This window comes from Mastacembelus armatus, chromosome 17 (genome assembly GCF_900324485.2).
Source record: "Mastacembelus armatus chromosome 17, fMasArm1.2, whole genome shotgun sequence".
In the NCBI taxonomy this organism is placed as follows: Eukaryota; Metazoa; Chordata; class Actinopteri; order Synbranchiformes; family Mastacembelidae; genus Mastacembelus; species Mastacembelus armatus.
In genome coordinates, this window is record NC_046649.1 from 24,225,399 (window position 1) to 24,251,811 (window position 26,413).

Sequence of the window (26,413 nt, forward strand, 5' to 3'; positions counted from 1 at the left end):
TGACACTACGTCAAACGAAGCGCTGTCATTTCGGTGTATTTGGTGCGTAACTCGGTGCAAAGCGGCTTTTCTCGGTGCGGCGGTGCGGGGCAGGCGGGAGGGTTGGAGGTCGTGCCGGTTTTGTTGGTTTTCTCGGGTCAGATTATTGTTTTAACGGAGAAAGGACGGTTGCAGCGGCGGAACGGGAGGGGGCGTGGCCTCGGGGTTTAGAAATTCTATCCATTGTTCCACTCCGACGCGCGAAGAGAACACCTCTGTGGAGCCGCCAGCCAATCAGCGGCCGCAGACCGCCTCTAGGCGCCGCCCACAAGCCTATATTAAAGGCTCGGCCGTCAGCAGCATTGGCCACTGGCACAATATAATACTGATTGATCCGCAAAGCGAGGAGAGGATTTACTTTATTCAACCTTTCATTTCAGCCGTCCTTTATTTTATTCAGCCCAAACAATGGCAGACACACAAGTGGACTCCGGCTCGGACATCTCTGCCAAGGTAAGCCTCCTCGCACCTTCCGCTCCTCGCTGCGCCCTCGGCGGAATAACGCGTCTCCAGGCTGTAACCTAGATTTTTAAAGAACCTTGCCGTCGTCGCTTCGCGCTCGTTCGGACTCGGAGAAGCCGGAGCCTGATGGACGAACCGGGGGAGAGAAAAAAGCAGGTGTTGGTGTGTTTTTTTGTGGAGAATCTCCATAGAATAAACCGGAGGGTCTCGGCACCGCATCATGAAAAGAGACTGCGTTTCCAGCGCCGTGTCTCATTGTCCGGAGAGCAGAGTCTGCGCGGGTTCTTTGTTTATACAAGCGGCTCGGTTCTCCTCACCGAAACACACCAGTGAGTACCGGGCGCTCCAGCACGCACCGAGCAGCGGTTTTCCAGGACTCTGTTCGCGGAGTTGACGCGTCTATTCGCACATTTATTCCACATCCAGCGAGCTGCTTAATGCGAATTAATTCGAGGGCAAATCCCGCTCCAGCTCAGCAGAACCGCTCTGGTCCCGGTTGTTTTTATTAGTGGAGCGGGACGGAGCTGCTGGGCTGCGTAGCGGGGTGGATGAGGTTTCTGCGGCTCTCCGCCGGGGTTGTGGACTGAGTTGGTCCGTTTGAATGGAGAACGGAGGCAGGCGGGCGGTGCGTAACTCACCGATGTCAACTTTCGGCGCTGCGCTTCCAGCTTCTCTTATTGTTGTTTATTTGCGCGTGGTCCCGTTTTTAAAAGGCACCGGCGGGCCTTCCTGTGTGCACCGTGAGACCCGGTTTGTTTACCGACTCCGGAAGGTCGGCGGCAGCTGCTACTTGGACGGACTGTGCCTGTTCAGCCTCCGTTTAACGGAGAGACTCGCACACGGAGCGCGGCGGCTTCCGCTTTTTGTCAGTATTTTTGGAGCCTGTTTGCAGGGCGCGTTTCTGTCTCAGGGGAAAGTTTTTCTTTCTTTTCTGGTAACGCAGCCCACTTCTCTCTCCGCATGTGCGTGTGTGTGTGTGCGTGTGTGTGTGTCCGGGCTGTGGAGGTGTGATGTGACGGTGCTGGTTTTCCCCTCTTTGTGGTCCTTCGCCGTGTGCGCCCCGTCTTTCCCTCTGACTGTCTCTCCGCTTTTTTACTGTTTATTTCCGTCCAGTTGGACTTTGGATCAGATTGGGTAAAACTTTAATAGCTCCCGCGGGGGGAGCCTGGTCTCCGCGGCAGCAGTCCGCGAGACCAGGCTCCGGTCTTTAGATAATAAGAGCCGCGGAGCTGAATAATTCTGAGTGATTGTAACAAATGAACATATGGAGGAGGTGGGGAGGGGAAAGTTGGGGCCTGGTATTAACGCTGATAATCCGGGGTGCCCGTTCAGCCTCTATTTATAGTCGTGGAGCATTTTTACGCACAAGCGCCTTTTTACGCACAGTTGCTGAGTGAGTGCGCGGAGCCTCCGCGCTCCAGCAGCCTCGGTCGCCTCCTGCCAAGGAGCCGCCGATGCTCCTAACCAGCTTAATGGATTTGAACCGATACGATTATGTAAAGCAATTAATCAATAACAGTGTATGTGTTGGATGCGTCCAGCGAGGGGGGTGGGGGGCTGTGCGCGGCCAACAAAACGAGGAAACCGAGCGCTATTAATAGGTTGGCCGGTCGGTTTTCCGGTGTGAGTGGGGGCAGAAGCCGTGGATGTGTGCGTGACGGTGTGTTTGCGGGCTCCGGTCCCGCCGCGCGGCTTTTCTTTCGCGTCTCGTGCCGCGCTCCTCGCCTGCCATGTGTCGTCTTCTATTGTCCTGAGCAGCCTCCGTTACAACGAGCGGCCAGCAGCAGCAGCGTGCGTCGCGCTCGCCGCCTCCTCCTCCTCCTCCATCACCCCCCGCCCCCCCTCCGCTCCTGCCCTCCTGTGTTATTTTAAATGGAGCGGTGCATCCTGGGTATTGCAGTGTCTCTCCCGGGCGTGTCTCGTGACATATGGCGGTGACGGCAGCCCGCGGAAGACTGCAATACCCAGAGTGCCCTGGGGATCACATCAAAGTATCAGATTACAACACATTAAAGGGGATGGAGTGGAAGGAGGAGGGAGGGGGGAGGATCTGCAGAGACCAATATGGTGTTTAAATAGGAAGGCTCCATTGTGACGGGGAGAGGATGGAAACTGCATCTCCCAGCAGCCACTGGGGCTGTAAGTAGGCCATTCAGTGGAAGGGCAGGTAGCAGCAGCCTGGAGACGCTGTAACACATCAGCTGCATCTGAAACTGCTCCATGAATAATTTTCTAATGTTTTATTTCTAATGTTTGTGTTTCCACCAGGACCTGAAGGAGAAGAAGCTGGTGGAGGAGAAGGAGAACGGCAAAGATGCTGCCACCAACGGAAAGGTACCCCCCACCACCTGTCCATCCAGGGCTCAGCTCAGACCCCGTCAGTGTTGTAGTCCGCTTATCTGTGCAGAGGCAGCCTTTTGAAGGTGTTCTGTGGTTTGCAGGAGAACGAGGAGAACGGGGAGCCCGAGATAGATGACGACGACGACGTGGACGAGGAGGAAGAGGAGGAGGAAGATGATGATGGAGGTAGTTAGAAGGTTTTTGCTTTTTGTGTTCACGCTGTTTTTTCACAAAAGCTTCATCCTGCACATCATCTGTCCTGCAGCCGAAGAGGAAGATGAGGAGGAAGACGAAGAGGAGACCGAGGGAGGCACAAAACGGGGACCGGACGACGAGGAAGATGACGAGGTGAGACAGTGACGCCAGAGGGCGACCGATCAGGACGTGAGCTCGCCGGCTCCATAACTAACCGCATCTTCTTCTTCTCTGCTTCCAGGAAGTCACTGCCAAGAAGCCGAAAACCGACGACGATTGATGCGTTTTCCCCCCGCACCGTCCTGCTGAACCACTTCCTGATTCTTCACCTCTGACCGTTTTTCTGAGTCACAGGTGGAGGGGCTGGAGGACTGATCTAAAGGAAAAAAATAATAAAAAAATCCAACATGGTCATTAGCAAGTAGAGTTCAACAAACACCCACCACGGCCACACTCTCGATCTCCCCTCAAAGCTGCAAAACAAATTTTCTAGAGGAACCCGCCACGACATCGACGCAGAAATCCGGCTTCTCTTCAACAACACGAAAGGAGAATTTGTTTGTATTTTTATTTACATTTTATATTTTTGTACATATTGTTAGGAGGGGGTCCGATTCTCTCTTGGCAGCGATCTCGTCAGACCAAATCGGTGCTTCTTTAACAAAAGATTTTACTTGGTTGACCATGTTACGATATCTCAACAGATACTAGAAAAACCTGTAAAAAAGTTAAAAAAAAATGAAAGAACCTCTTAAGCCGTTGAACTCAGAGCATTCCAGTAAATTTAATGTATGTACTTTAGCTGTACCATAACTAGTTTGTTTGTATGGGAGGGTAAGGCCAAAGAAAAGAGCCTCTTTTCTTTTTCTTTTATTTTGTTTTTGTCAGCGACTTTTTGTTTTATGACGGCCTGTTTTGATGTATGTGCGAAGTTTGTTGTTTGACAATAAACCGGACTTTTATTTTGTGAGTTGTACTTTGTTTCCCAGCTCGTTATGTTTTTGGTTTCTTTTAATGTGGCGGTCCAGCTTCGGCACAGGGGTCAGAGGTCGGCAGCTGCAGTACTTCAGGTGAAAGTATCCACGTGCACATTTACTCACAGCTGCTGAGTCCAGAACACAAGCACTTAACATGTCGCAGATTAAATGAACGGTCCCCAACCTGTGGGCCGGGGCCCCATGCAGGCTCACAAGATTTCCTGTTGAGTACACAAGGTATTTAGGCTAATAAGTACATTTACTCAGGTATTACTGTTACACCCCCCCCCCAGCAGTACAGACCTTTATTCCATATTAAACACAAGATGCAGCGGTTCTGAATCTGAAGGTCCAGAAAAACAAAGTCTGAGATCAATGAGAGGAGGAGGTGAAGGTTTTAAAGCTCCTCAGTGTCGTAAGCCAGAGAATCAAACAGTAATCAATAATCAATTCACATTATTTCTAATAACATACCAGTGCTGAGGACGATACCTTTGTACTGCACAGTGAGTACTTTTACTTCAGTTTTACTGTTTATGTCTAATTTCTCCTGGAGGAAGTTAAATTGTTTACTGTAGCACATAAGAGTATTTTTCCACCATTTGCAGTATTGTTGTTAAAACCTTCCAATATTACATTTACTACAGTAATAGAAGTTGTCGTTTTTGTAGTAGCTGTACCGGTATTTGTATACAAATGGTGAAATATAATAGGTGGCTTTACTCAAGTACTGCACAAATTACAGGTAAGTTACCTGAGTGTTACTATTTGTTACTGTAATTTTTACTATACTAATTAATTAAGCTGACAGTACTTTGTACTTTTGATATTTTAGGTACATTTAGCTGATGGTACTTCTGTGTTTTATACTGAAGTAAGATTCTGAACGCAGTAATGGGCAGTAACAGTATGTTTACGCTGCTGTACAGGTACTTTTACTGCTATCATCACAGCATCTTATTAGAGTTTACTCCCTGAGGTTTACAGGAAGCGTTAAAAATACTGCAGTATTGACACTGTACTATACTTTCTACTTCGCAGCAGGAAATATTTTACTTTCTACTCCAGTATTTCCTGATGTCACTGTGCAGGTCCAAGTCATGTGATCAGTGTATAAAACATGACACAAGCTTTAGTTTCCCAATGTGTGGGTTGAGACCCCCTGAGGGTCACACCATTAATCTGAGCGGCCACAGAATAATACAAGATTAAAGTACAATCAATAAAAACTGCTAAAGTGTAAAGTACAAGTTACAGTAGCTATCTATACTACCTAGAAAGTGGTATAGGTGGTACTATCATAATAGCAGTATTAGGTTATTCATCTGTTCATGTTCTTCGGGGTGGTTGGAGTAAATTCAGGACTGTACTTGTACTGCGTTTCTGTACACTCAGGTACTTGTCCTGTGTATCTGCAGACGGGTGAAGAAACGAGGCTGTGGTGCGTCTGCTCTCTGTTCAGGACCAACATGACTGAACGGGTGCAGGGGGCGTGGGGGGGTCCGGCCCCTGTTCGGTCTTGTCAGCTTCAGCCTGCGGGGCCCAGAGAGGAAGTCCACACAGGAATGTTGGAGGCACAGAGGAAGAGGTCGGCACATTCGCTTCAGCTATTCACTTAATCCTGTTTGTTTTGGTTATTGATCGACATCTTCAGTCTTGTTAAAAAAATTTATTGAAAATTATATAATATTTACTGTATTTAATCATATACAGTATATATGGTATTATATTAGTAAAACTATATATATATTTGTTTAATGTAATTTTTTAAATTGGAAACATTTTAATATGTGTTATATTGGTTTATTATTATTATGTTTTTGTTGTGACACTAAAATCTCACTGACCATTGGTCGGACTTTGAAAGCTGCAGGACATTTATCTCATTTTCAATGAATTTTCAAAGTTAAATCATTAATATTTCAATGATTTCTCATGTTTTAGTATAAATGAGACTAAAAGAAAATAAATACCAGTAAAACCAGCAGACATGAGGACCACAGACCCAGTGTGGTGTGTTTCCACTGCAGCTTTAAGACCTGATCAGATCTGTGAGCTAAAAGCCTAAAATCCGTCTTATCTCAGCAGGAGGTTTGCAGCAGCAGCTCCCCGCAGCTCTCACATGGTTCATCCCAGACCAGTGAGCAAAGCCCACGGACCGCTCCACTTCTGCTGCATGGAGGGGGGAGGGGGTGCTGGTGAGGCTGCCTCGCAGTCCTGTAAGTCCTAGAAGGTGCAGTTATTATCACATCAGTTTTTCTGTTGTTGGAATCTACAGCAGGTTGTTCATTCTCCGTTTGCACTCAACTAAGGGCCTGCACCAAAATGTCTTCAAGGCTGGGGGGGTCTTTACAGGCTGCCTCTGTGTGGTTGTTTCTGTCTCTCTCTGTCTCTTCTTTGTGCAGGTGAGCGGCAGGGGCCCCTGTCCCCTTTGGCCCCGGTGCCTGGTCCTGGTCAGCCCATTAGTACGAACAGGAACGAGCAACAGCAGCAGTATTAGTATCTGCTCCACTTCCTGCTGATATTCTGTAACTGTTACCAAACTGGAAAGGCTCCGCCCCCTGCATACCTGAACAGGATAAACAGGTAAAATAAACGATTGGTTTCATGGTTGTTATTATCACTAATGTGTTTAATTGAGTCAACAGGGCAGCATCTTTATTAGCACTGTCACACACACACACACACACACACACACACACACACACACACACACACACACACACACACACACACACACACACACACACACACACACACACACACACACACAGCCTTCATGTAACATCTGAAAGTTCCACATTTTTCAGGTGTTTTTGGAAAATCACTGAACATTTGCAGGAACATGTTCTAACTTTCATTCATTTCAAATGAAATGTACAATAAATATTTTTGCACTGTTCCATCAGTGTTTATATGTGACTTTAGTCTTTGACCTAAAACTTTATGTTTTACTGCTTTTTCAGTGAAGTGAGCAATCACACGCCATCAATAAATAAAGTGACGCCACATAAAACCTCCTGTAAACACTTATCACAGCAAAAACACTGAGCAGGAACAAAGGGAGAAAGAAAATATATAGTGATAATAATATTATATTAACAGCAATGACATGAATGGCTGTAGGTTTAGTTATAATAATTAATTTTCATGTTTATGTACAGAAAGATATGAAAAGAAATGGACCTGGAGTTACCAAGTTACCATCTGTAGTAGTAGTCCTAGTAATAGTAGTAGTAGTAGTAGTAGTAGTAGTAGTAGTAGTAATAGTAGTAGTCCCAGCCTGGGGTCATGGCAGCTGATTGAACCACATTAGGTCCATTATTCCCAGTTTGACTTCAGATTGTTTGAGCTTCAGCTTCATTTCTTCACCTGCTGAATCTTTTTGTTTCTTTATTCCAACATTAAATTGTCTCCATTCATCAGTGAAGTATCGCAGACTATGAGACTGTGCTTCTGCCTGGACCTGCACTGCCCCCGTGTGTCCGCCCTCTGAGCTGCAGCTCCTTCCCTCCCCGTGCTTCAGTGGACCCTAAATACACCTGAGGTTGACAAAGCCTTCATGCACATTTTTTATCAGTCAGAACAAATGAAAAGCTCCTGATTCCTGCTGGTTCACAGTAATCTGCCGAAAGCTAATCATCTAAACCTCTGTAGTTTAATGCAGTCACCCTTTTACCTGGTACTTTATGATGCTCAGTGTTGTATTTGCATGTTTAAAAAAATAATAATAGATTCTACTCAAAGGTTTGTGTGGGTCCTGGTCCCCACAGGGCCCAGTGCTGTCTCTTCACATATTCTGCAACACAAAAACAATCAGAGCAGAATATTTTCTCTGTTTCAGCTCGTTCAGTTTTGCAGCCAATCAGAGAAGACGACCTGTTGACCACTGACTCCGCCCACCAGGATCCTGCAGGGCAACAGAGTAAACAGGTGAGATGCTGCCACACCTGTGACATTTAATGAACTCCTCTTAAATCCCCATATGGTTTTTACTGAAGTGTTGATGTGTAGAGCTTTGCTGTGACTGAGTTCACTTTTCTGTTTGTGATCTGCTTGTTGCCACGACAGAAAAGTAAACAAGCACATAAATAAATAAATAAATAAATATGGTCCATTTGTTAATTACAGCAATAACCTCAAATGACTTATTGATTCATTGAAGTGAAAGATTTTCATAATGTCTGACAGTTTATACAGTCGACCATCACATGTTTAGTATTTTAGAAGTTTAGTTTGTAACATGTGCAGAACTGCAACAGCCGAAAACCTGCAGTATTTAAAACGCGGCAGAGCAGAAGTAGAAAGAAATACATCAAATTATACTCTAGTGTTGGAGCGTTGGAGTAAATGTACTTGGTTTTTATCATTAGAGTGAAAATGTTCAGGTTTACATTTTATTTTCTGCTCATTTGTTTCTTTTCCTTTGGAGGGTCTGCAGGGTCTGTAGGGTCTGCAGGGTCTGTAGGGTCTGCAGGGTTTGGAGGAAAGAAGAAGAAAAGACCAGAAATATATCACATTACCTTTAATTTGAAAAACAACACATGCAGATGGAGACCCCCCCCCCTCCACACACACACACACACACACACACACACACACGCTGTCTCCTCCCCCCCACCCACTTTCATTGTCTGACTTTCACACCCAGTCCCTATGGAAATACAACCCAGTCCCCTGAGCCCCCCCACACCGTCAGGGGTCTATACATCACCCCGGGAACCAGGGGCTCGCCTAGCAACAGCTGGCACGTTAACAGGCTGCAAACGCTGCACGACCCCCCGCCCCCTCAGGAAGGCTGTTTTACAGAGGCACCATGTGGCTCCATCGCACCACTGGATGAAAACTAGAACTACACACAAAAAACATGCACAATAGAACGTGTCCCGGAGCATCTGACCTCACATGCATCAAGTATCGGAGAAAATATCTCCACCATTATCACCTGAGTCCCTTATGTGCACAGGTTTTAGGACGTAACGCATGAGAAAGTGCTCTGATTCTTCTGCTGGACTTTGGGTTTACATGGACTTTGAAACAGGAGGAGGGTTTAGAAACAGACACTGGCGCAGTTTCTAAAAAACAGATTCCATTAACATTAAAATCCTGGTACTAGTGACCAATAAACCACGTTTAATATCCTCAGCCATAAAAACCCGCAGTCAAAAGGCCCCTGGACACCGACATTTAAAAATCCAATACAGAGTCCGATACAGAACAACAACATTCATCAATCAGTCAATCAACATTATGTGTAGAGCTCATTTCACACTGGATGATCCATTTCAGTTTGTAGTTTCTTATGGTTGTTATGAACATGTTCATGTTCATGTTGGTTTCTGTGTCTCTCTGTGGTGGTTTTTGTCTCTTTGTAGTTGTTTTTTGTCTGTTTGTGGTTGTTTTATGTCTCTTTTGTGGTTTTTGTGTATCTTTTGTGGGGGTTTTTGTCTCTGGGTTGTTGTATTTGTGCCTTTGTGGTGTTTTTTTATGCCTTTGTGGTTGTTTTTTATGATGTTTTTGTCTCTTTGTGGTTGTTTTTTGTCTGTTTGTGGTTGTTTTTTGTCTGTTTGTGGTTGTTTGTTGTCTCTTTGTGGTTGTTTGTTGTCTCTTTGTGGTGGTTTTTGTCTCTGTGGTTGTATTTGTGCCTTTGTGGTGTTTTTTATGCCTTTGTGGTTGTTTTTTATGCCTTTGTGGTTGTTTTTGTCTCTTTGTGGTTGTTTTTGTCTCTTTGTGGTGTTTTTTGTCTCTGTGGTTGTTTTTTGTCTCTTTGTGGTTGTTTTTGTTTCTTTGTGGTTGTTTTTGTTTCTTTGTGGTTGTTTTTGTCTCTTTGTGGTTGTTTTTGTCTCTTTGTGGTTGTTTTTTGTCTGTTTGTGGTTGTTTTTTGTCTCTTTGTGGTTGTTTGTTGTCTCTTTGTGGTTGTTTGTTGTCTCTTTGTGGTGGTTTTTGTCTCTGTGGTTGTATTTGTGCCTTTGTGGTGTTTTTTATGCCTTTGTGGTTGTTTTTTATGCCTTTGTGGTTGTTTTTGTCTCTTTGTGGTTGTTTTTGTTTCTTTGTGGTTGTTTTTGTTTCTTTGTGGTTGTTTTTGTTTCTTTGTGGTTGTTTTTGTTTCTTTGTGGTGGTTTTTGTCTCTTTGTGGTGGTTTTTTGACGTCTATCTTTGACGTATATCTTTGCTCCTGTTCCTGTCTCACTCACCTGTACCAGCCTCTCTGTAAAATTTGGTTTTTGTTGTTGTTGTTCTGTGTGTGTGTGTGTGTGTGTGTGTGTGTGTGTGTGTGTGTGTGTGTGTGTGTGTGTGTGTGTGTGTGTGTGTGGATCCTCCCTCACCACTGTGCCAGTGTGGTGGTTTTCTGATCAGTCTGTTGTGGTGTGTTGTTGCTAAGCAGCAGGTGGAGTTGATGTGACGGAGCAGCCACCGGAGGGCAGCAGTGCACAGATGTTAATCCTGCAGCCAGACGAAAGTTTGTTTGTTCTTTTTTCACCTTTTGACAGAATCAAAACATATTAAGGCCAATTTATTTATCTCAGTTGGATTTATTTTAAAACATTATTTATATTTTATTATGAATGTTTATATTATGTAAATAGATTTGAGTATTTTATGATCATCTTTATATTGTTTATTTATTACATTCATGTTTTCATATTTACATTCATGTTTTCATATAGCATCTGAAAATGTGTCCTTTTGTTGTTCCAGTGCAAAAATCCTGATCAAACCATGAACAGTTTAGAACCCTGATGGTGTCAGATGCCACGTCCCTTGAATCTAGTCTGACAGACCATAACTGGCCTTTAGTCTGGTTTTATCTAGTATGCAATTCATTTTACAGCTCATTTCATTTCTGGGAAATCAATCTGATTCTCCTCTGTCTCAATCTGTCAATGAATACACACTGGGTGGAGTTTGTTCCTCAGAAAATATAAAGACAGAAACCACAGGTTGGTCTCAGAAGACCACACTCCTCACTACTGTAAGTACACTCATGCTGTTTTGTTGTTCTTATAAAAAAGATCAGTAAGATCCAGGAGCCTGTATGTATGGGCCAATCAGGTCAGGTATCACTTTGAGCTACTCAGTTACTCACTTCTTGTAACTTTTGGAATGATATACATCGGAAGCAAATGAACAGGTGGTGCAACTGGAGTAAAGTGTCTTGTGAGTAAATGGTGTTTGGTTTTCAACATTCAGATATTAGTTGAAATGGCTCAGTGATAGTCAGTAGTTTGTTTGTCGGCATGAAGCCAAAACCTACGTTAAACTGTGTTGTCAGACTACACAGGGTTGATGATGTCAGGTTTATCTTCATGACCAACCAAGTTGGAAACCAAAGAAGAAGGTAAAACTGTGCATCATCTGCATAGAAACTGAACAAAACTTTGTGTTAAGGGAAAAGATGAGGAAAAGGTTCAGAAAGTATCAGTGCCTGTATGTGTTGTATAATCTCCACACCCGCCTTATCTACTCTCTGTTCTTACCCTGCAGACAGGATTGCTTTTCTAGTTACTTATTAAAGGTTGTTACACCGTACGGACTAAGAGCAAAGACGGAAGGAAGAACATGATAATAAATAACCAGTTTTATTGCAGGTTTTTAAAACCTCAGTCAAACAGTTGACAGTGAGGACACTGTTTAAAAAAATCTGGGGTGGACAACACACAAAGAAGCAAACAGGGTGCACAGCAGAAGAGTCAAACTTGTCCATTTGGTCCAGTTCAGACGCAGAGATGGACGATGGTGGGGCAATGGAGGTGGTGGCGCTCGGCCGACCGTTCAGCCTCGGGATGCTGTATGACTGCCGCAGAGACTTACTCATACCCGGTAAGGATTCACATGTAGAGATCTGGACAGACTAGTACCAAGCTCTGTGGTTGACATGTCTCTTATTCACTCTAGTACAATCTGAGCCACTGTGCTGCTACAAAAACCATAATAGTGACCCACCTGTTTTGTCTAGTAAGCCTTGTTATTATACATGCTTCTTTAGGACTGAAGTCGCTGAATCTACTTTGTATGAGCATCTTCTTTGGCATAAAAACCCCTTTCCCTTTGTTTTTGCAGGACTGACACTGTGGGACCGCGATGACCTGATGGAGCATTTACGAGAAAGGCCTCAGAACTCTAATGATTTTGAGATAGTTGCATCTGAATCAATTGAAGGCAAATCTTCAGCTCTGAATGTTGAAGCATCACTAAAAGCTAGTTTCTTATCTGGACTGGTTCAGGTTGACGGATCAGCCAAATACCTAAATGATAGTAAGACCTTCAGAAATCAGGCCAGAGTAACTCTGAAGTACAAGGCTACCACAAAGTTCGAGGAGCTGTCGATGAACCACCTGGGAAGAGGCAACATGAAGCATCAGTATGTCTTTGAGAAAGGGTTAGCAACACATGTGGTCACAGCTATTCTGTATGGAGCGCAGGCCTTCTTTGTCTTTGACCGTGAGGTGTCTAATGAGGAAAATCATCGAGACATTGAAGGCAACTTGAAAGCGATGATAAAGAAAATCCCCCAACTTGCTATAGATGGTGAAGGAACCTTAAAATTGGAAAACAAAGACAGAAACAATGTTGAAAAATTCTCCTGCAGATTCTATGGAGACTTTTCTCTTAAGAAAACCCCGACATCTTTTCAGGAAGCTGTAGAAGTCTACCAAAGCCTGCCGAAACTGCTGGGACCCAATGGGGAAAACACGGTACCAGTGAAGGTCTGGCTGTTCCCACTGAACAATTTAGATTCTTCTGCTGCTAAACTCGTACGTCAGATCAGTGTGAGATTAGTTCAAGAAGCACAAAGGATCCTGGAGGACTTCAGTGAGCTGGAGATGAGGTGCAATGATGCACTGAGGAAGACCACTGCACAGCAGTTCCCTCAGATTGGTAAAAAGCTGAAAGATTTTAAAGAAATGTGCTCTGGGATCAAGCTGGAATTCCAGCAGATCCTGGCAAAGAAACTCCCTTCAATCCGAGGAGGAGGCGAAGAGGAGGCTGTGCTCGCAGAGATCCTGAAGAAGAGACATTCTTCTGCTTTCAACGGCAATAACCTGAACAAGTGGATGGACTGTAAAGAGAAAGAAATCTGCATTTTGAAAACCTTCATCAACATCATGAAAAATGCCAAAGTCGTCCCTTCTGAAAATGGGCTTAATGAGGAAATTCTCAGTGCAGAGAACGCTGTGTGTTTTACTTTTACCTCCCTGGGAAGTGATGAACCGTTTCTCTCAGCTTTGTCAGACTATTTGAAAGGAACACCTGAATCAGACGACCCCCAGGATCCAGCAGCTGCAGACATAGAGAAGCAACAGTGGTGCGCCTCCAAAGAGGTGGCAGATGACATGAGGAAAAAGGCAAAACTGTTCAATGATTTTGCAGAAGCCAACAAAGAGAACAAGAACGTTGTGTTCCTGACAGTGGGTTTAACTAATGAGACGCAGAAAGGTTCAAGCATCTACTTTTATGAAGGCTTCTCTGCCAATGAGAACTTTGAGCCGCCTTCGAAGCCTGAAGCTGTGACTGTCAGTGACATAAACCACAACAGTGTGACGCTGAAGATTTCTCCACCCAGGTTTGGAGCAGAGAACATCACCTCCTACTCTGTCGAGTACTGTGTCAGCGGAGAGGATGGATGGCAGCAAAGCACAGTCTCAAAAGCTGAAGAGGTCACAGTCAGCGACCTGATGCTGAACACTGAGTATATGATCGTATGCAGAGCAGTGACCTTAGCAGGGGTCGGGCCAGTGAATGTGGTCAGTGGTTCCATTAAAACCTTTACCCTGCAGTCCCCCTGGAAAACCTCAAGTTGAACCAAACTCCAGTGAGATATCAGTTAGCTGGGACAAGCCTGCCGAGCTTGGACCAGACGTCCACATTGTGAGCTACGTCATGGAGTACGCAGAAACAGACAGCGTGATGAGGAAGGATCTAAAATGGAAGCAGATGGTGTCGACGTCTGAAAAGGTGCTGATTTCAGGACTTCAGTCAGACACCGAATATGCAGTGAGGGTCAGATGTGACTGTGGTGACGACGGTCAAAGCAAAGAAAGCATCACTGTTCACGTCTGCACAACAAAGTTCACACGTCTCACAGAACTTCACTAATCTGCTGATACTGGGTTGGCTGAGCCTGAGGACTGAGGGAACAGCTCAAAGAGCACGAGGCAGAGATCAGCACCATCGGGAAAACTGTTCAAGTGTCATGTCACAAAAACTGTCCCTTCGCTAATGATGCCGTTCCAACAAAACGTCCTGCCCCAGGACCAGGCAGATGCTGCCCCACAGCTGCGTTTCCAACAGAAGCACCTGACAATGACAACAGATTAAAAACTGCTGCTCAGGAAAAGCTGCAGAATAAATGTGACTTTTGTTTGGTCCATGTGACATTTAGGAGGAAACAGACACGGCACCAAAACATCATCTAATCTGTAACAATATATATACAACACACCTGAACAACAAACCTGATCAGAATAAAAGCATTTTTATTTTTCACGTCTAATCCCATTGCACCCAGTCCGTGTAGTTCTGGTCTGTTCCACTGGTTAGCAGCTTCTCTCTGAGTTCAGCCTTTTTAGCTGAAAACATGAAGCCTGAACATTTTATGGTCCTGTGAGGTGGTTTGATGATTAAATGATAATAAAATCTGTCACTCTGTCTCAGATGTGCTGTCTTTGTCTTTGCGGATGAGTTTCATCCTCCATCCTTTCAGGTCCGGGTCCACACTGGTCCACCGGCAGGTTTTGGTGTTTGAGCCGCCACATTTCTACAGGTTCAGTCTGAGTGACCCACTGACCTGCAGTGTTACCTGTTTTTTATTTAAAACCTGGGAAACACCAAAATATTCTGGTTGTTCAGAGTCGGTGGGTCCATGGGCTGGACTGAGCAGATGAAGTAGTTCGCCCTGTGGTCCAGCAGAGGGCGACGTTACAGCTCAGTGACCTGCTGACATTTTGCTGATGATACTTTGATGTTGAAGTATTTTTTTACTAGTAGTAGAAAAAGTATTTTCAGTACTTTTACTGAAAGTAATGACTCCTTCATTTCCCTGTGACTCCTGTCTCCACCCACTGACACACATGCTCCAGGTGACCTCCCCTGGTTACTTGCTCCCAGACTGTTTCTCCTGTCGGGTCCTTGACTTTCTGGATTTGTTTCCAGGCCTGGCTGAGCCTCTTCCCCTCCGCTTTTATTAAAACCAGCTGACTGCACTCACCTCCATGTGTGCAGCTGGTTCCTTCTACCCTACTGGCCCCTATAAACACCTGACACCTGGGACTCTTCCACCAGGTTTCCTGGTCTCTGACGCTCTGAGCTATATGCTAACATCAGCAGACTGATGCTGATGTTAACACTCATGTTGGTTGTTGAATTGTTTCTCTGTGGAAAACGATGAAATGTTCTGATTTTATTCCACTTCATGCACCTGAGGCTGGAGTTACATGTTGTGTGTGAATATTTATTATTGTGTGCAGTAAAACAGGCACTTCCTGTCTGTGTTTGGATTGAAAACATCATGAAACCACGATGCTGTCTCTTTTCTGCTCATTTCAGACAAAAACACAAAATCACCCTCAATTTCAACCATGACTCATTGATGTTAATATTCTTACACAGGGCCCAGAGCCTGCCCTCCTCCTGGCCCTGTGTTAAAGAGCGGGTGTCTCTGGGCGAACACCTGTTCTCACCTGAGCAGCCACAGACAGTCGGTACATGGGAGGCTGCAATTTGAATAATGGCCATAGTTTTGGTTTTAACCAAATGTCTTTAAAATTACAAAATATAACCAGAAATAAATTGACGTCAGTGTGAAATGGGCCGTTCTGCACAATGACTACTTTTACTTTGGATACTTCAAGTACATTTGGACGATGGTACTTTTACTGCAGTAAGTCGGACATATACAGCACATGTTGGTGACAGTACTTCAGTACTTTAATGCGTTGTATTTAAATAACATGGTGATTGTGTCAGATGTGCGTTGCAGTGTGTGGACCTGCTGTAGTGACCTCTGACCTCCAGAAACAGGCCCCTCCTCAGTGCTAATCCACCGATGCCACCCACAGCTGCTAATTATCCCCCTGTTGTTTCAAACAGCTGCATGTGATGCGGATTAGTGGCATTCAGGTGACAGTGGGATAAACGGACGCTGCTCCCTGCTGAGCCGCAGGGTGACGGGGTGGGAGAGGAACAACAGGGCGATTCTGGCCTCTCGCTTTGTGGCGTCAGCGGCGACAAAAGCTCTGTTGTTGCAGCTCCAACACGCTGATTCACCGCTCAGCTGACAGAGGGAGCGCTTGTTCAACAGCACACACTCCGGCCCAACAGGGTGCTCTGTAACACACACAGCGTGGAGCAGTTTATGTCAGGACGCACTGTTGGACCATTGTGGCTCAGATGAGACAATGCACAGACTGTGTCCACTGTGTGTGTGTGTGTGTGTGTGCGCTGTGGGGTGTTGTAAACCAACACTGGGCTGTTATGCAACTGATTATTTTTGTGTGTGTGTGTGTGTGTGTGTGTGTGCGCAGACTGGCCTGACAAGTGATTTACCACCACACACATTTCTTGGTTCTCATTGGCTCGGTGTCGGCTGAGAGGTGCCAAGTTAAATGAGACGTCCAAGGATCCTGCAGACCAGCAGCTGCCAGAGGTTTTCCCTGCAGCACAAAAACAGTATCTCCTCTGATGGCTCCTCATCCTCCTGCTGTGGCAGCATGTGACCTCTGGAGATCATCAGGTTGGTGGAGATCAGGGACTAAAGCTCAAAGTAAAACCAGCTCCAGAGGCTGAGAACAGCCGTTGCTTTCTACAGTCCCTGAAGGAACAAAGACCCAACTGGTGTTTGGTTCCACTGCTCCACCAGGTTCTCTCTGCTCACAGCAACGACTGGAGCTGGTTTCTTTATCCATCCAACATCCATCCATTTATCGTTCATCCATTTATCATCTATCCTCCATCCATCCATCCATCCATCCATCCATCCATCCATCATCATCTATCCTTCATCCATCCATCCATCATCATCTATCCTTCATCTATCCTCCATCCATCCATCCATCCATCCATCATCATCTATCCTTCATCTATCATCCATCCATCCATCCATCCATCTATCCATCTATCCATCCATCATCCACCATCCATACATCCATCTATTCATCCATCCATCCATCCATCCATCCATCCATCCATCCATCCATCATCATCTATCCTTCATCTATCATCCATCCATCCATCCATCCATCCATCCATCCATCCATCCATCCATCCATCCATCATCATCTATCCTTCATCTATCATCCATCCATCCATCCATCCATCCATCCATCCATCCATCCATCCATCCATCCATCCATCCATCCATCCAAAGAGAAGAGAGTTGAACTTTAAGGATCAGAATGAAGGTCTCATGGTTCCCACCTGATCTGTCCTTGTTTCTTTTTTTTTACCACATTTTAGAAAAATTTGACTTTTCTTTGATGGTTTATCTGAAGCGTCCAATCACCAGCTGATTTCTGATAAAGGGGCATGTTTTGCTATAACTTGGGACATTTTTCAAGATGGTGCACCATAACAACTTCCGGGTCAATCAAGGGTCAGTCAGTGCAGGGTGCTGGAATCTGAATCTGCCCTGAACACTCAGAGACCACCAACCTCTGGTGGTGTGAAGGCTCAGACACATGTTCCCAAAAATTCCTTTCATTTCTCTCCACACCTGGTGGTTGTGAAGGTCCTGAGTGTGACCACCACCACACTTGGATATAACCAAAACTGAGCCTTCAGACCTGGAGCGTGTCAGACATGGGTGCAGGATTTATCCATCCATCTGCATCACAGCCTGCGGAGCCCGAACCAGCCTGAGCGCTGCTGTGTGACACTGTAATGTGATTACTGCACATGTCATGTCAGTTTTCATCCTGAGCTGGACAACACGCTCATCATTAATCTTGGCATAAGTCTGGACTTTGGCAGCCTGAGCATGTGACACACACACACACACACACACACACACACACGGATAGATATTCAAACACACACATACACACAGCCTCACTGTAAATACACAAATACAAGGCTTAGACACACACACAGTCGTCAGTAATGGGGCCAGTCTGACTCCTACTTACATCACCCGACATCACATTCACTGAAAACATTCAAAGCTGTTGATGCTCAAATAAAACACAACATAGAAGTAAAAACTATGTTGTGTAAAGACAGAACGGCTCCATTAGCATCAGAAAGGAGCTGAATCCTGATTCCACCTTTCAAATGTAAAATGTGCTCAGCAGAGAGTCCGGCTCCGAGGTGTTTCCTGGTCATATTTCACTGTGCTCAACAAGGCATCACGTGGAGTTTGAGTTTTCAGACCTCATGTCTGTGTGATGATGACGAGGCTGCAGCCAGAAGGAAATCCACACGGCCTGACATCTTTGTTTATTCATGTATTCATACGTTTATTCGCGTCTACGACCGACACGTGCGAACAGACTTTACAGCACAACGTTGTTTAAATAGACGCCAATCCAAGTGTCGGCCTCACAGCTTCTTGCTGCTGCAGGAGCAAGACCAGAAGGGTCAGAAGGAGCAGAAGGACCAGGGGTCTGCTGGTTTCCAAGTCACAGAGTTCAGTCAAAAAACAGAAAAGAGACAAAACAATCCCACAGAGAAGAAATATCACAAACAGACGGTAAGTCCACAAAAACAGACATAAACCAACCAGTGTGGGGGTCCGATGTAGACCAGGTGGGAGACCTTTACCTGCCAGTGTCTCATGATCTGACCAATGATTTCACTCATTAACAAATAACTACAGTTCCTAATATGACAGAAATATCTCAGCTCCTCCATTTACCGGCTGTAACCGTGAGGTCGGCCCGACTGGGAACCATCTGGGAATAATGTGCCAACACTTCCAAATCGGAATAACGTGAGGTTCCCACTCTCCCCAGTCGGTCGGGCCAGATGGTTTTTCTTCCGGACCACTGTCAGTTTTATTGTGATTTAGTGCTGCAAATACAACTGAACTGAATTTTCCCTTTGTGAGTGTAAGAACATGAATCTTTCTTGATGACAGGAGCAAATATTCTTTCTGTCCTGTCGTATCTGAGGGGAACCCGCTCTGATGACAGATGGCGTGAGCGGAACGAAGACTCTCCTCTTCTTTAACACGACGGGAACGAGACTCAAGGTCATTCATTAAACATGACCGTCTAAAAATAAAGGCCTCCTCCTTTCACCGCAACTGCTCCCTTTAATCTGGGCCAGAGCGTCGAGTGCTTCGCATCAGCATGAGAGACAAAGAGAAACAAAGAGGGACGAAGAGGAGGAGGATGTTTCATCTTCATCACGACCAAAGGCTGGATTTGTACTTCAGGAGGACGCACTGCCTGACCTCTGACCTGCAGGGTGTTACACCTTGTTTTATCAGTTGTGCAGCAGGTCTGTGTTCAATCAGGATCAATTACTCTTTAAGTTGGTTCACAAAAAATATCACAAGGTCTAAAACCAGCAAAACGTTATTTTCATCATATTTTATTTTATTTTGACAGTCCAAGAGGACTCATGTACTATTACTGCAAAGAAAACACAGACGAAGATATTTCAAAATAAATTGTTTATTAAACAACAATAAAGGAGATGATGGCTCAGTGTTTGTGGCCACTGAGGAGTCAACGTCTTATATATCAGCAGGTGTACTGAGAAGTACTATACTTCTAATTTGAAGTACTTTATATACCGCTGGGTAGCTGACGTTAACTACCTTATATACTTCTAATTTGAAGTACTTTATATACCGCTGGGTAGCTGACGTTAACTACCTTATATACTTCTAATTTGAAGTACTTTATATACCGCTGGGTAGCTGACGTTAACTACCTTATATACTTCTAATTTGAAGTACTTTATATACCGCTGGGTAGCTGACGTTAACTACCTTATATACTTCTAATTTGAAGTACTTTATATACCGCTGGGTAGCTGACGTTAACCACCTTATATACTTCTAATTTGAAGTACTTTATATACCGCCGGGTAGCTGACGTTAACTACCTTATATACTTCTAATTTGAAGTACTTTATATACCGCCGGGTAGCTGACGTTAACTACCTTATATACTTCTAATTTGAAGTACTTTATGTACCGCCGGGTAGCTGACGTTAACTACCTTATATACTTCTAATTTGAAGTACTTTATATACCGCCGGGTAGCTGACGTTAACTACCTTATATACTTCTAATTTGAAGTACTTTATATACCGCCGGGTAGCTGACGTTAACTACCTTATATACTTCTAATTTGAAGTACTTTATGTACCGCTGGGTAGCTGATGTTAACTACCTTATATACTTCTAATTTGAAGTACTTTATATACCGCTGGGTAGCTGACGTTAACTACCTTATATACTTCTAATTTGAAGTACTTTATATACCGCTGGGTAGCTGACGTTAACTACCTTATGTACTTCTAATTTGAAGTACTTTATATACCGCTGGGTAGCTGACGTTAACTACCTTATGTACTTCTAATTTGAAGTACTTCATATACCGCTGGGTAGCTGACGTTAACTACCTTATATACTTCTAATTTGAAGTACTTTATATACCGCTGGGTAGCTGACGTTAACTACCTTATATACTTCTAATTTGAAGTACTTTCCATACTGCTGGGTATCTGACGTTAACTACCTTATATACTTCTAATTTGAAGTACTTTATATACTGCTGGGTATCTTGGGAATTTCCCCCCAGGGATCAATAAAGTTTGATGATCAGTCTGTATTTTGTTGGATCCATCTGATCCTAAAAAGGAACTAAAGTTATCAGATAAATGTAGAGCAGGAAAAAGTCCAAGGTTTGACTCTGACATGTAGTAAAGTCCAAGGATGAAGTAGTACTACATGGAAAAACTCAGGTAAAGTACAAATACCTCAGACCTGTATATAAGTGCACCGTTTTTTATGTCCTTTTCTTTACCACTTCCTCTTCCTCTTCCGCTCTCACCCTTTCTCCAGGTCCAGACCTGGTCCAGACCTGGTCCTCCTGGTCCAGGTGAGCAGGTTTTGGGAATCACGTGGCTCACATTTCCATCTGGGGAGACGCCATTTTGGAGGAAAGTTTGGGGAATGAGTGAGGAGGAGGAGGAGGAAGATAAGGAGGAGGAGCAGGAGGGAAAAGAGGAAGAAGAGAAAAGAGGAGGGATTTCCACTCAGTGAAGTTTGACACGAACGCAGGCTGGGACCAGGCTCAAAGTGTGCGGGCCAGTGCGGGATAAGTCAGCCAGCCTGGAAGTTTTTCTATTTCGGGACAAACCGTCAAAGTCCGGGGCTCCTCGTCTCCCTCCGCCGCAGCTGCATCAGCGGGGACCCGTGCATGCGGCGCCTGCGGAGGCTGCGGGTTTTGCGCGGAGCAGTTGCGGGTCTGTACTTTTTCCGCCGCTGCGGGCAGCCTGCGCGGTGCACGCCGGGGCAAGGAGCCTCTCAGGCGGGGAACTGCGGCTCAGAGACTCGGTCACTACACGGAGCTCCTTCCTGGCTCTCGCTCGCTTTCGGCGGTACCAGTGTGAGCCGGGACCGGCCGGAGACCCGGCTCTGTCCCCGTCGGGTCAGTTTCGCTTACGGGAGTTTGGACGTTTGTTCGGGCGGAACTTGGTGTCGTGGACGGGGTTTCTCCAGCCCAGACCTGGACCGGAGACAGCGGCTGTAACCGGCGGAATAATCAATAAAAGAGCCGTCCTGTGTGCGGGGCGGGTGCGTGGCTGGCACACAACCAGAGCCGAGCCGAGCCGAGCCGGACCATGCCCGTGAGGAAGAAAGGTAAGCCGCTTTCACTTCGCGCAGCAACTAGCAAGCTAGCGGGGCTAGCCGAGCCCGGGGGGAAAGTCCGACCGCAGCCTCGGGTGGAGGAACAACCCCGAAACTAACGCACGGACACACGCACAACTACGGCGAAACGCACCGCACACGGCCCGTTTCGGCCTTTCCGAGCCGAGCCGAGCCGAGCCAGTCCGGTAAAGTGAGTTAAAGTCGGGCTAGCCGGTTAGCCGCTGCTAACCAAGTTGTATGTGGGGCACCTTGTGTGGAGACTAAAAATAAACTAATATTAATAAAATATTTACAGCAGCACATTCCTGAAGAAGACTTTTATTGTGAAATACTGTCCCATTATACTGCTCATTAGCAGTAATTACACTCTAAGTACATGTGTAACTGTAAAAGTACTGCAGTAGAACAGTCTTTACTGCAGTAATACCTGTAGTTTTACCTCTGAGTATAAGTACAGAGAACAAACGGGGGTCAGGTTGGGTTTGTTTATTCTGTCACTGCAGAAACTAATTCAGATTAAAATAAATCAGATCTGAACTAAACTGATCTGATCAATCAATAACTTTGATTAATCAGAAAAGTGGTGCCTGTTTTCTGCCTCCAGCCTCTGAAACGTGACGGTTCACAGCTTTTGGCTGGTTTTGGTCTTTAGATGTGAAACTTTGTGTGACGCATGAAACGATCAGCTCGTCCGTTGTAATGAAGCTGAATCTGCAGCCGTCAGTCTAAACTCACTCTCCTGTTCCTGTGAAGAGTTTTACACTGTTCAAACATCAGACACTAAATGTCCTGAACTAACTTCAGCCTTGTACTTTGGGTTTTGTTTGTTTCCTGATCTTCCCTGATCCTGATACACTGACCTCTTCTTTTATCTGCAGGATAGGCCCGTTTTAAATAAGCCAGTCTTAAATCTTTCGGATCTGGACTATGGGAGTATTGTTTACCTCTGACACATGCACAGGGCCAGCAGGTCTCAGCACCGAGGGATTATTGCTGCAGGAAAGCAGCAGTGCTTGTGTGCAGAGCTGTCATGATGTCTCAGATCAGTTTTCGTTAGGCCCAGAATGAATCTCTCCGCTCTGTCGTTTCCCCGACTCACCTCTGCCGCTTCCTCTTCCCGTGGTCCAGACGCACAGCGAGCCCTGCGCCTGCTGGAGGAGTACCGGGCCAAGCTGAACCACACCGAGGACCGGCAGCTCCGACACTCCATCCAGAGGGTCATCGACATCTTCCAGAGCAACCTCTTCCAGGCTCTCATAGGTAAGACCGCCTCCTTCTGAACCCAGAAACACGGCACACAGGGTCACCACACATCCAGGAAACACCTGGAGCTCCACAGTCACTTTCCAGTCGTGGAAATCCGGGAATGATCAGGAAGGAGAGTGAAAACCAAAGTTAGACCAGGTCCTTAGACAAACAGGTGGGAACGTAAAACTCAGCAGTGCAGCGTGAGCATGTGTCCTGACGGAGCTGGGCATTTTGCAGACTCATGCAGCTGAGGGGTGACGGTTGAAATCCTTATGAGGCGTCCGGGTCTGATTCCTGCGTATTGGGATGTTTGATCCACTTTGAGTGATCTGTGTTTAAGGTTTAACAAAGGACCAGAATTAAAAAGGCCCGACAGCCTCCGGTGTAGTAGGATGTTCAGTCTGCGTGAGGATGAAATGTACAGTCGGAGGTCGTCTGCGTGTAGCGACACCTTATGGTTCTGTCCCGTTTCTGCTGTCTGACCCAGGGCTGTGGCTGAGGGTTGGGTTGCCGTGTCGACAGCAGAGGCAGGCGGCAGCTGGGCCTGTGTCTCTGAGTGATGGGATCAGTCCGGTTTGTGTGCACTGAGGCTGGAGCTGCTTATACAGCGTCTTAACCCCTGACATAAACCTTGTTCTGATGCTAATGTGGCTGTTCTCACTGTGGGCCAGTCAGTAACGGAGACACCGGGGGACCAGTTACCTGGACTTTGTGTCTCTGAGCAGCTGAACCAGACTCTTGTGTAGTTTTCTACTTTGTCTAGTCTTTCCCTCCCAGTCTGAGGGTAAACTACTGGTTCAGTTAAATACACTTGAGAAATGCCAGTAAACTGATAACGTTGTGACAGCTCCCAGTGACCTCTTTGTTTCTGCTGCGTGGGCCGTCACAGTGAGGCGAGAGGTCATAAAGTTAGTCGTTGCGTTGGCGTGACCGTCCGGGGGCTGAGAGCTGAGCACACGGCCAGAGAAAACAGCAGCAGAAGCATCTGGCCGAGAACGAGTTGAAGGGAATCTGCTGAATGTGCTCGAGGTCTGAGAAGATGAGAAAACTGCAGCTCGTAAAGTGGCTGATAGGGCTGGAGAGGCCAGAGGTCAGGACTGGACTCCAGCTTCTGGTATTGATGTGGACAAATGGATGTAGTTTCCTCTGATACAGACTCCACGTCACTTCTGAGATAAGTCAGTTCATGGCAGGACACAGCCAGAGATTCAGAGTGTGTGTGTGTCAGAGAGTCCAGATCCCATCCAGAGACTGACAGCACCAATGAATGTGTGTGAATCCAGAACCTGGTTCAGCTTATGGGTCTGAGCCGTAGACCTCCATTGTTGTCCAAAAACTATTAAAAACCCAGCAGGGAGCCACACCGCTGACCTGGCTCACATGGTTCTTCCTCACCAACAATGGGAGGCCCGTCTGTTTCCAAAAACCAGCTCCAGAACCTGAGAACGGCCGTCACTGTTTACAGGCTCTGAAGGAACCAAGAGTCCACTGGTCTCTGCTCTGGTTCCGCTGCTTTTACTTTACAGCTGCTCCTGATACAGCAGAAGTGGCCGTGCAGGTTTCCAGCGCTCAGTGTGTGGGTGGCGTTTTTGTGATTGTGCTGTTGTGGCTTCCTGCCAGCTAACGGGACCAGAGACGCCGCTGCAGGGTTAACGGATGCTCTGCAGCAGGAATGTGGTCCGATGTGTTGGAGTTTGCCAGCAGTGAAGCTCAGTGTCTTCACAGTGATGTCTGCTAAACAGAGTTTGACTTCCCAGACTCACTTTTTAAGTTGTTCCATCTGAGTTTCTACTGACGTTTGACCAGGGCTAATAAAATCCTTAGACCAGTTTCTATGAACCAGCATCGGTTTGTGGACATCGGGGTCAAATTTCCACGTCTGTTTGCTCTGCTGCCCCGTCCGACCGATGTGAATCCATGAATCCACTGATTAAATAATCACATTTCCATCCAAAAAAAAAAAAAAAAGCCCGAGTGCGTTTTCAGTTTGCGCAGCAGGAACAGACGTGACGTCAACGTCCTGAGCAGCGATGAGGAGGCTGAGACCTTCCTCACATTAACACGTTTCATCAGGTCTTCATCATCCGGTTTGCTCTGACACACCCTGTTGGCAGCAGGTTTAGCTTTGCAGCCTGTTTCTTTCGTTTGAAGACTGTTGGACGAGCAGGTGGATTTAGAGGCAGCACATTTGAACGTGTTCTGTTGTGCATGTTAAATGTTGATGTTTTCACAGCAGGCTGGTAAGGTTCTGTATGGTTCTGTATGGTTCTGTAAGGTTCTGTAAGGTTGTTATCGAGCTACTTCAGCGTGAACACACTGCGTCTCTGTCTCGGTGTGTTTGTAACGCTCACCCTGACGTCCCAGTGTCTGAGTGTCGCTGATGAAAAATAGATTCTGCCAAGCCCCCAAAAAGAGATGTCTGCAGCAGGCCCAGCACAGTGTAATCCCTCTGTGGACACGACGATTACCCCCAGTCCATAATCCCACCCCCCCACCGCCGCTGATTTACAGAGAGCTGTGTGCTTCACTTTATGTTTTTCTTCTTGCTCTTTCAGTCGGCACTGGCCTGATTCCTCAGAAACAGATGGTGGACGTTGATTCTTTTCAATTTCATAAATCAGCATCTAGTTTGGAGCCATAAAGATTCAATTTCTGTTCTTCTGCTAATTGCTGCGTGTCTGGACTCCGCACATCAAAGGTCGAGGGTCAAAACTAGGGCGGCGAATAAAACAGAAGCAGGTTGAGTTTCTGTATTTATAGAAGTGTGTCACTACTTTCCTCATCATCCCCGGGAGCTGCTGCTTCAATAAATCAGATGTTTGTGCACAGTTTTCAGCGTCAGGAGGAAAAACCTCTCCCTTTTCTAACACTCCTCCTCTGACTCATCAGTCCTGGAGTTTCCTCTTTCTCTCGGCGTAAACAGCCGAACCCCACAGCACCTCGCATGGCGTCCTGATAGTCTGCACAGGCTGTGTTGTGTCTGACCTCGTGAGCTGAGACCAGGACAATTCCTGAACTTCCAAAGGCCACTGTGCGCCTGACAGGAATCAGGGACTAAGTGTTTGTAGACAGCCAGTAAATAACCGGCCCTTTGCTTCATTCTCCTGAATCCGACTGGTCTTTGATTGTTCAGTGGGACGTGCAGCTCTGTCTTTGGCCTCTGGGTGGGAATACCCACAGTCATTAAAGTCTCCAGGCTTTACCTCTGCATCGGCTTTTCAAACAGCTGCACATTTAACTTGTGCCGTCATGCCCGGGTCTCCTTTCAGGACCGGGTTTCACTTTAGCGCCATCAAAAGCGAAAACATCCACGTTCCAACACTTGCCA

General features: G+C 45.9%; 3 protein-coding genes and 1 long non-coding RNA gene across 17 annotated transcripts in view; all 4 read left to right on the top strand.

Annotated features, from left to right (window-relative positions):
* The first annotated feature begins 329 nt into the window (after positions 1-329).
* On the top strand, positions 330-4,012 carry ptmab (prothymosin alpha b). The gene is made up of 5 exons (XM_026313811.2): positions 330-492; positions 2,770-2,835; positions 2,943-3,027; positions 3,107-3,189; positions 3,278-4,012. Exons 1-5 carry the CDS (start codon positions 448-450, stop codon positions 3,314-3,316), a joined length of 318 nt encoding a protein of 105 aa, XP_026169596.1. The 5' UTR covers positions 330-447; the 3' UTR covers positions 3,317-4,012.
* Positions 4,013-5,464: 1,452 nt separating this feature from the next.
* On the top strand, positions 5,465-7,544 carry LOC113134448 (uncharacterized). 2 transcript variants are annotated; one of them, XR_004463281.1, is made up of 4 exons: positions 5,465-5,601; positions 6,102-6,232; positions 6,419-6,599; positions 7,440-7,544. It is a non-coding gene; the product is annotated as an uncharacterized LOC113134448 (long non-coding RNA). The 2 variants fall into 2 exon arrangements; XR_003296068.1 differs by having other exon boundaries at positions 6,102-6,599.
* Positions 7,545-10,570: 3,026 nt separating this feature from the next.
* Positions 10,571-14,665, top strand: LOC113134365 (stonustoxin subunit alpha-like). 3 transcript variants are annotated; one of them, XM_026313722.1, is made up of 3 exons: positions 10,571-10,986; positions 11,728-11,834; positions 12,075-14,665. In XM_026313722.1, the coding sequence occupies exons 2-3, from the start codon at positions 11,741-11,743 to the stop codon at positions 13,814-13,816; spliced, it is 1,836 nt and encodes a 611-aa protein (XP_026169507.1). In that variant the 5' UTR covers positions 10,571-10,986; positions 11,728-11,740; the 3' UTR covers positions 13,817-14,665. The 3 variants fall into 3 exon arrangements, with proteins under 3 accessions (XP_026169507.1, XP_026169505.1, XP_026169506.1); XM_026313720.1 differs by having other exon boundaries at positions 10,572-10,986; positions 11,627-11,834; XM_026313721.1 differs by having other exon boundaries at positions 10,979-10,986; positions 11,603-11,834.
* Positions 14,666-21,142: 6,477 nt separating this feature from the next.
* dlg1b (discs large MAGUK scaffold protein 1b) overlaps positions 21,143-26,413 on the top strand; it is a 64,948-nt gene continuing 59,677 nt past the window's right edge. For 4 of the 11 annotated variants that reach the window (XM_033325651.1, XM_026313706.1, XM_026313707.1 and 1 more), the window contains exons 1-2: positions 21,147-21,828; positions 22,966-23,097. In XM_033325651.1, coding sequence (XP_033181542.1) covers positions 21,810-21,828; positions 22,966-23,097 — 151 coding nt within the window. In that variant the 5' untranslated portion in view covers positions 21,147-21,809. Of the gene's footprint in view, positions 21,829-22,965; positions 23,098-26,413 lie in introns of all 11 variants that reach the window. The other 7 variants (XM_026313701.1, XM_033325650.1, XM_026313702.1 and 4 more) reach the window with 4 other exon arrangements.

Bases quoted from the DNA above. Each gene is read 5' to 3' on its own strand.
- ptmab (XM_026313811.2), top strand. From the start codon at position 448: ATGGCAGACACACAAGTGGACTCCGGCTCGGACATCTCTGCCAAG. The intron at 2,836-2,942 runs GTACCCCCCACC...TGTGGTTTGCAG, and splicing joins ATGCTGCCACCAACGGAAAG to GAGAACGAGGAGAACGGGGA. The intron at 3,190-3,277 runs GTGAGACAGTGA...CTCTGCTTCCAG, and splicing joins ACGACGAGGAAGATGACGAG to GAAGTCACTGCCAAGAAGCC.
- LOC113134365 (XM_026313720.1), top strand. From the start codon at position 10,828: ATGCAATTCATTTTACAGCTCATTTCATTTCTGGGAAATCAATCTGAT. The intron at 10,987-11,626 runs GTAAGTACACTC...TCAGTCAAACAG, and splicing joins AGACCACACTCCTCACTACT to TTGACAGTGAGGACACTGTT. The intron at 11,835-12,074 runs GTAAGGATTCAC...TTGTTTTTGCAG, and splicing joins CAGAGACTTACTCATACCCG to GACTGACACTGTGGGACCGC.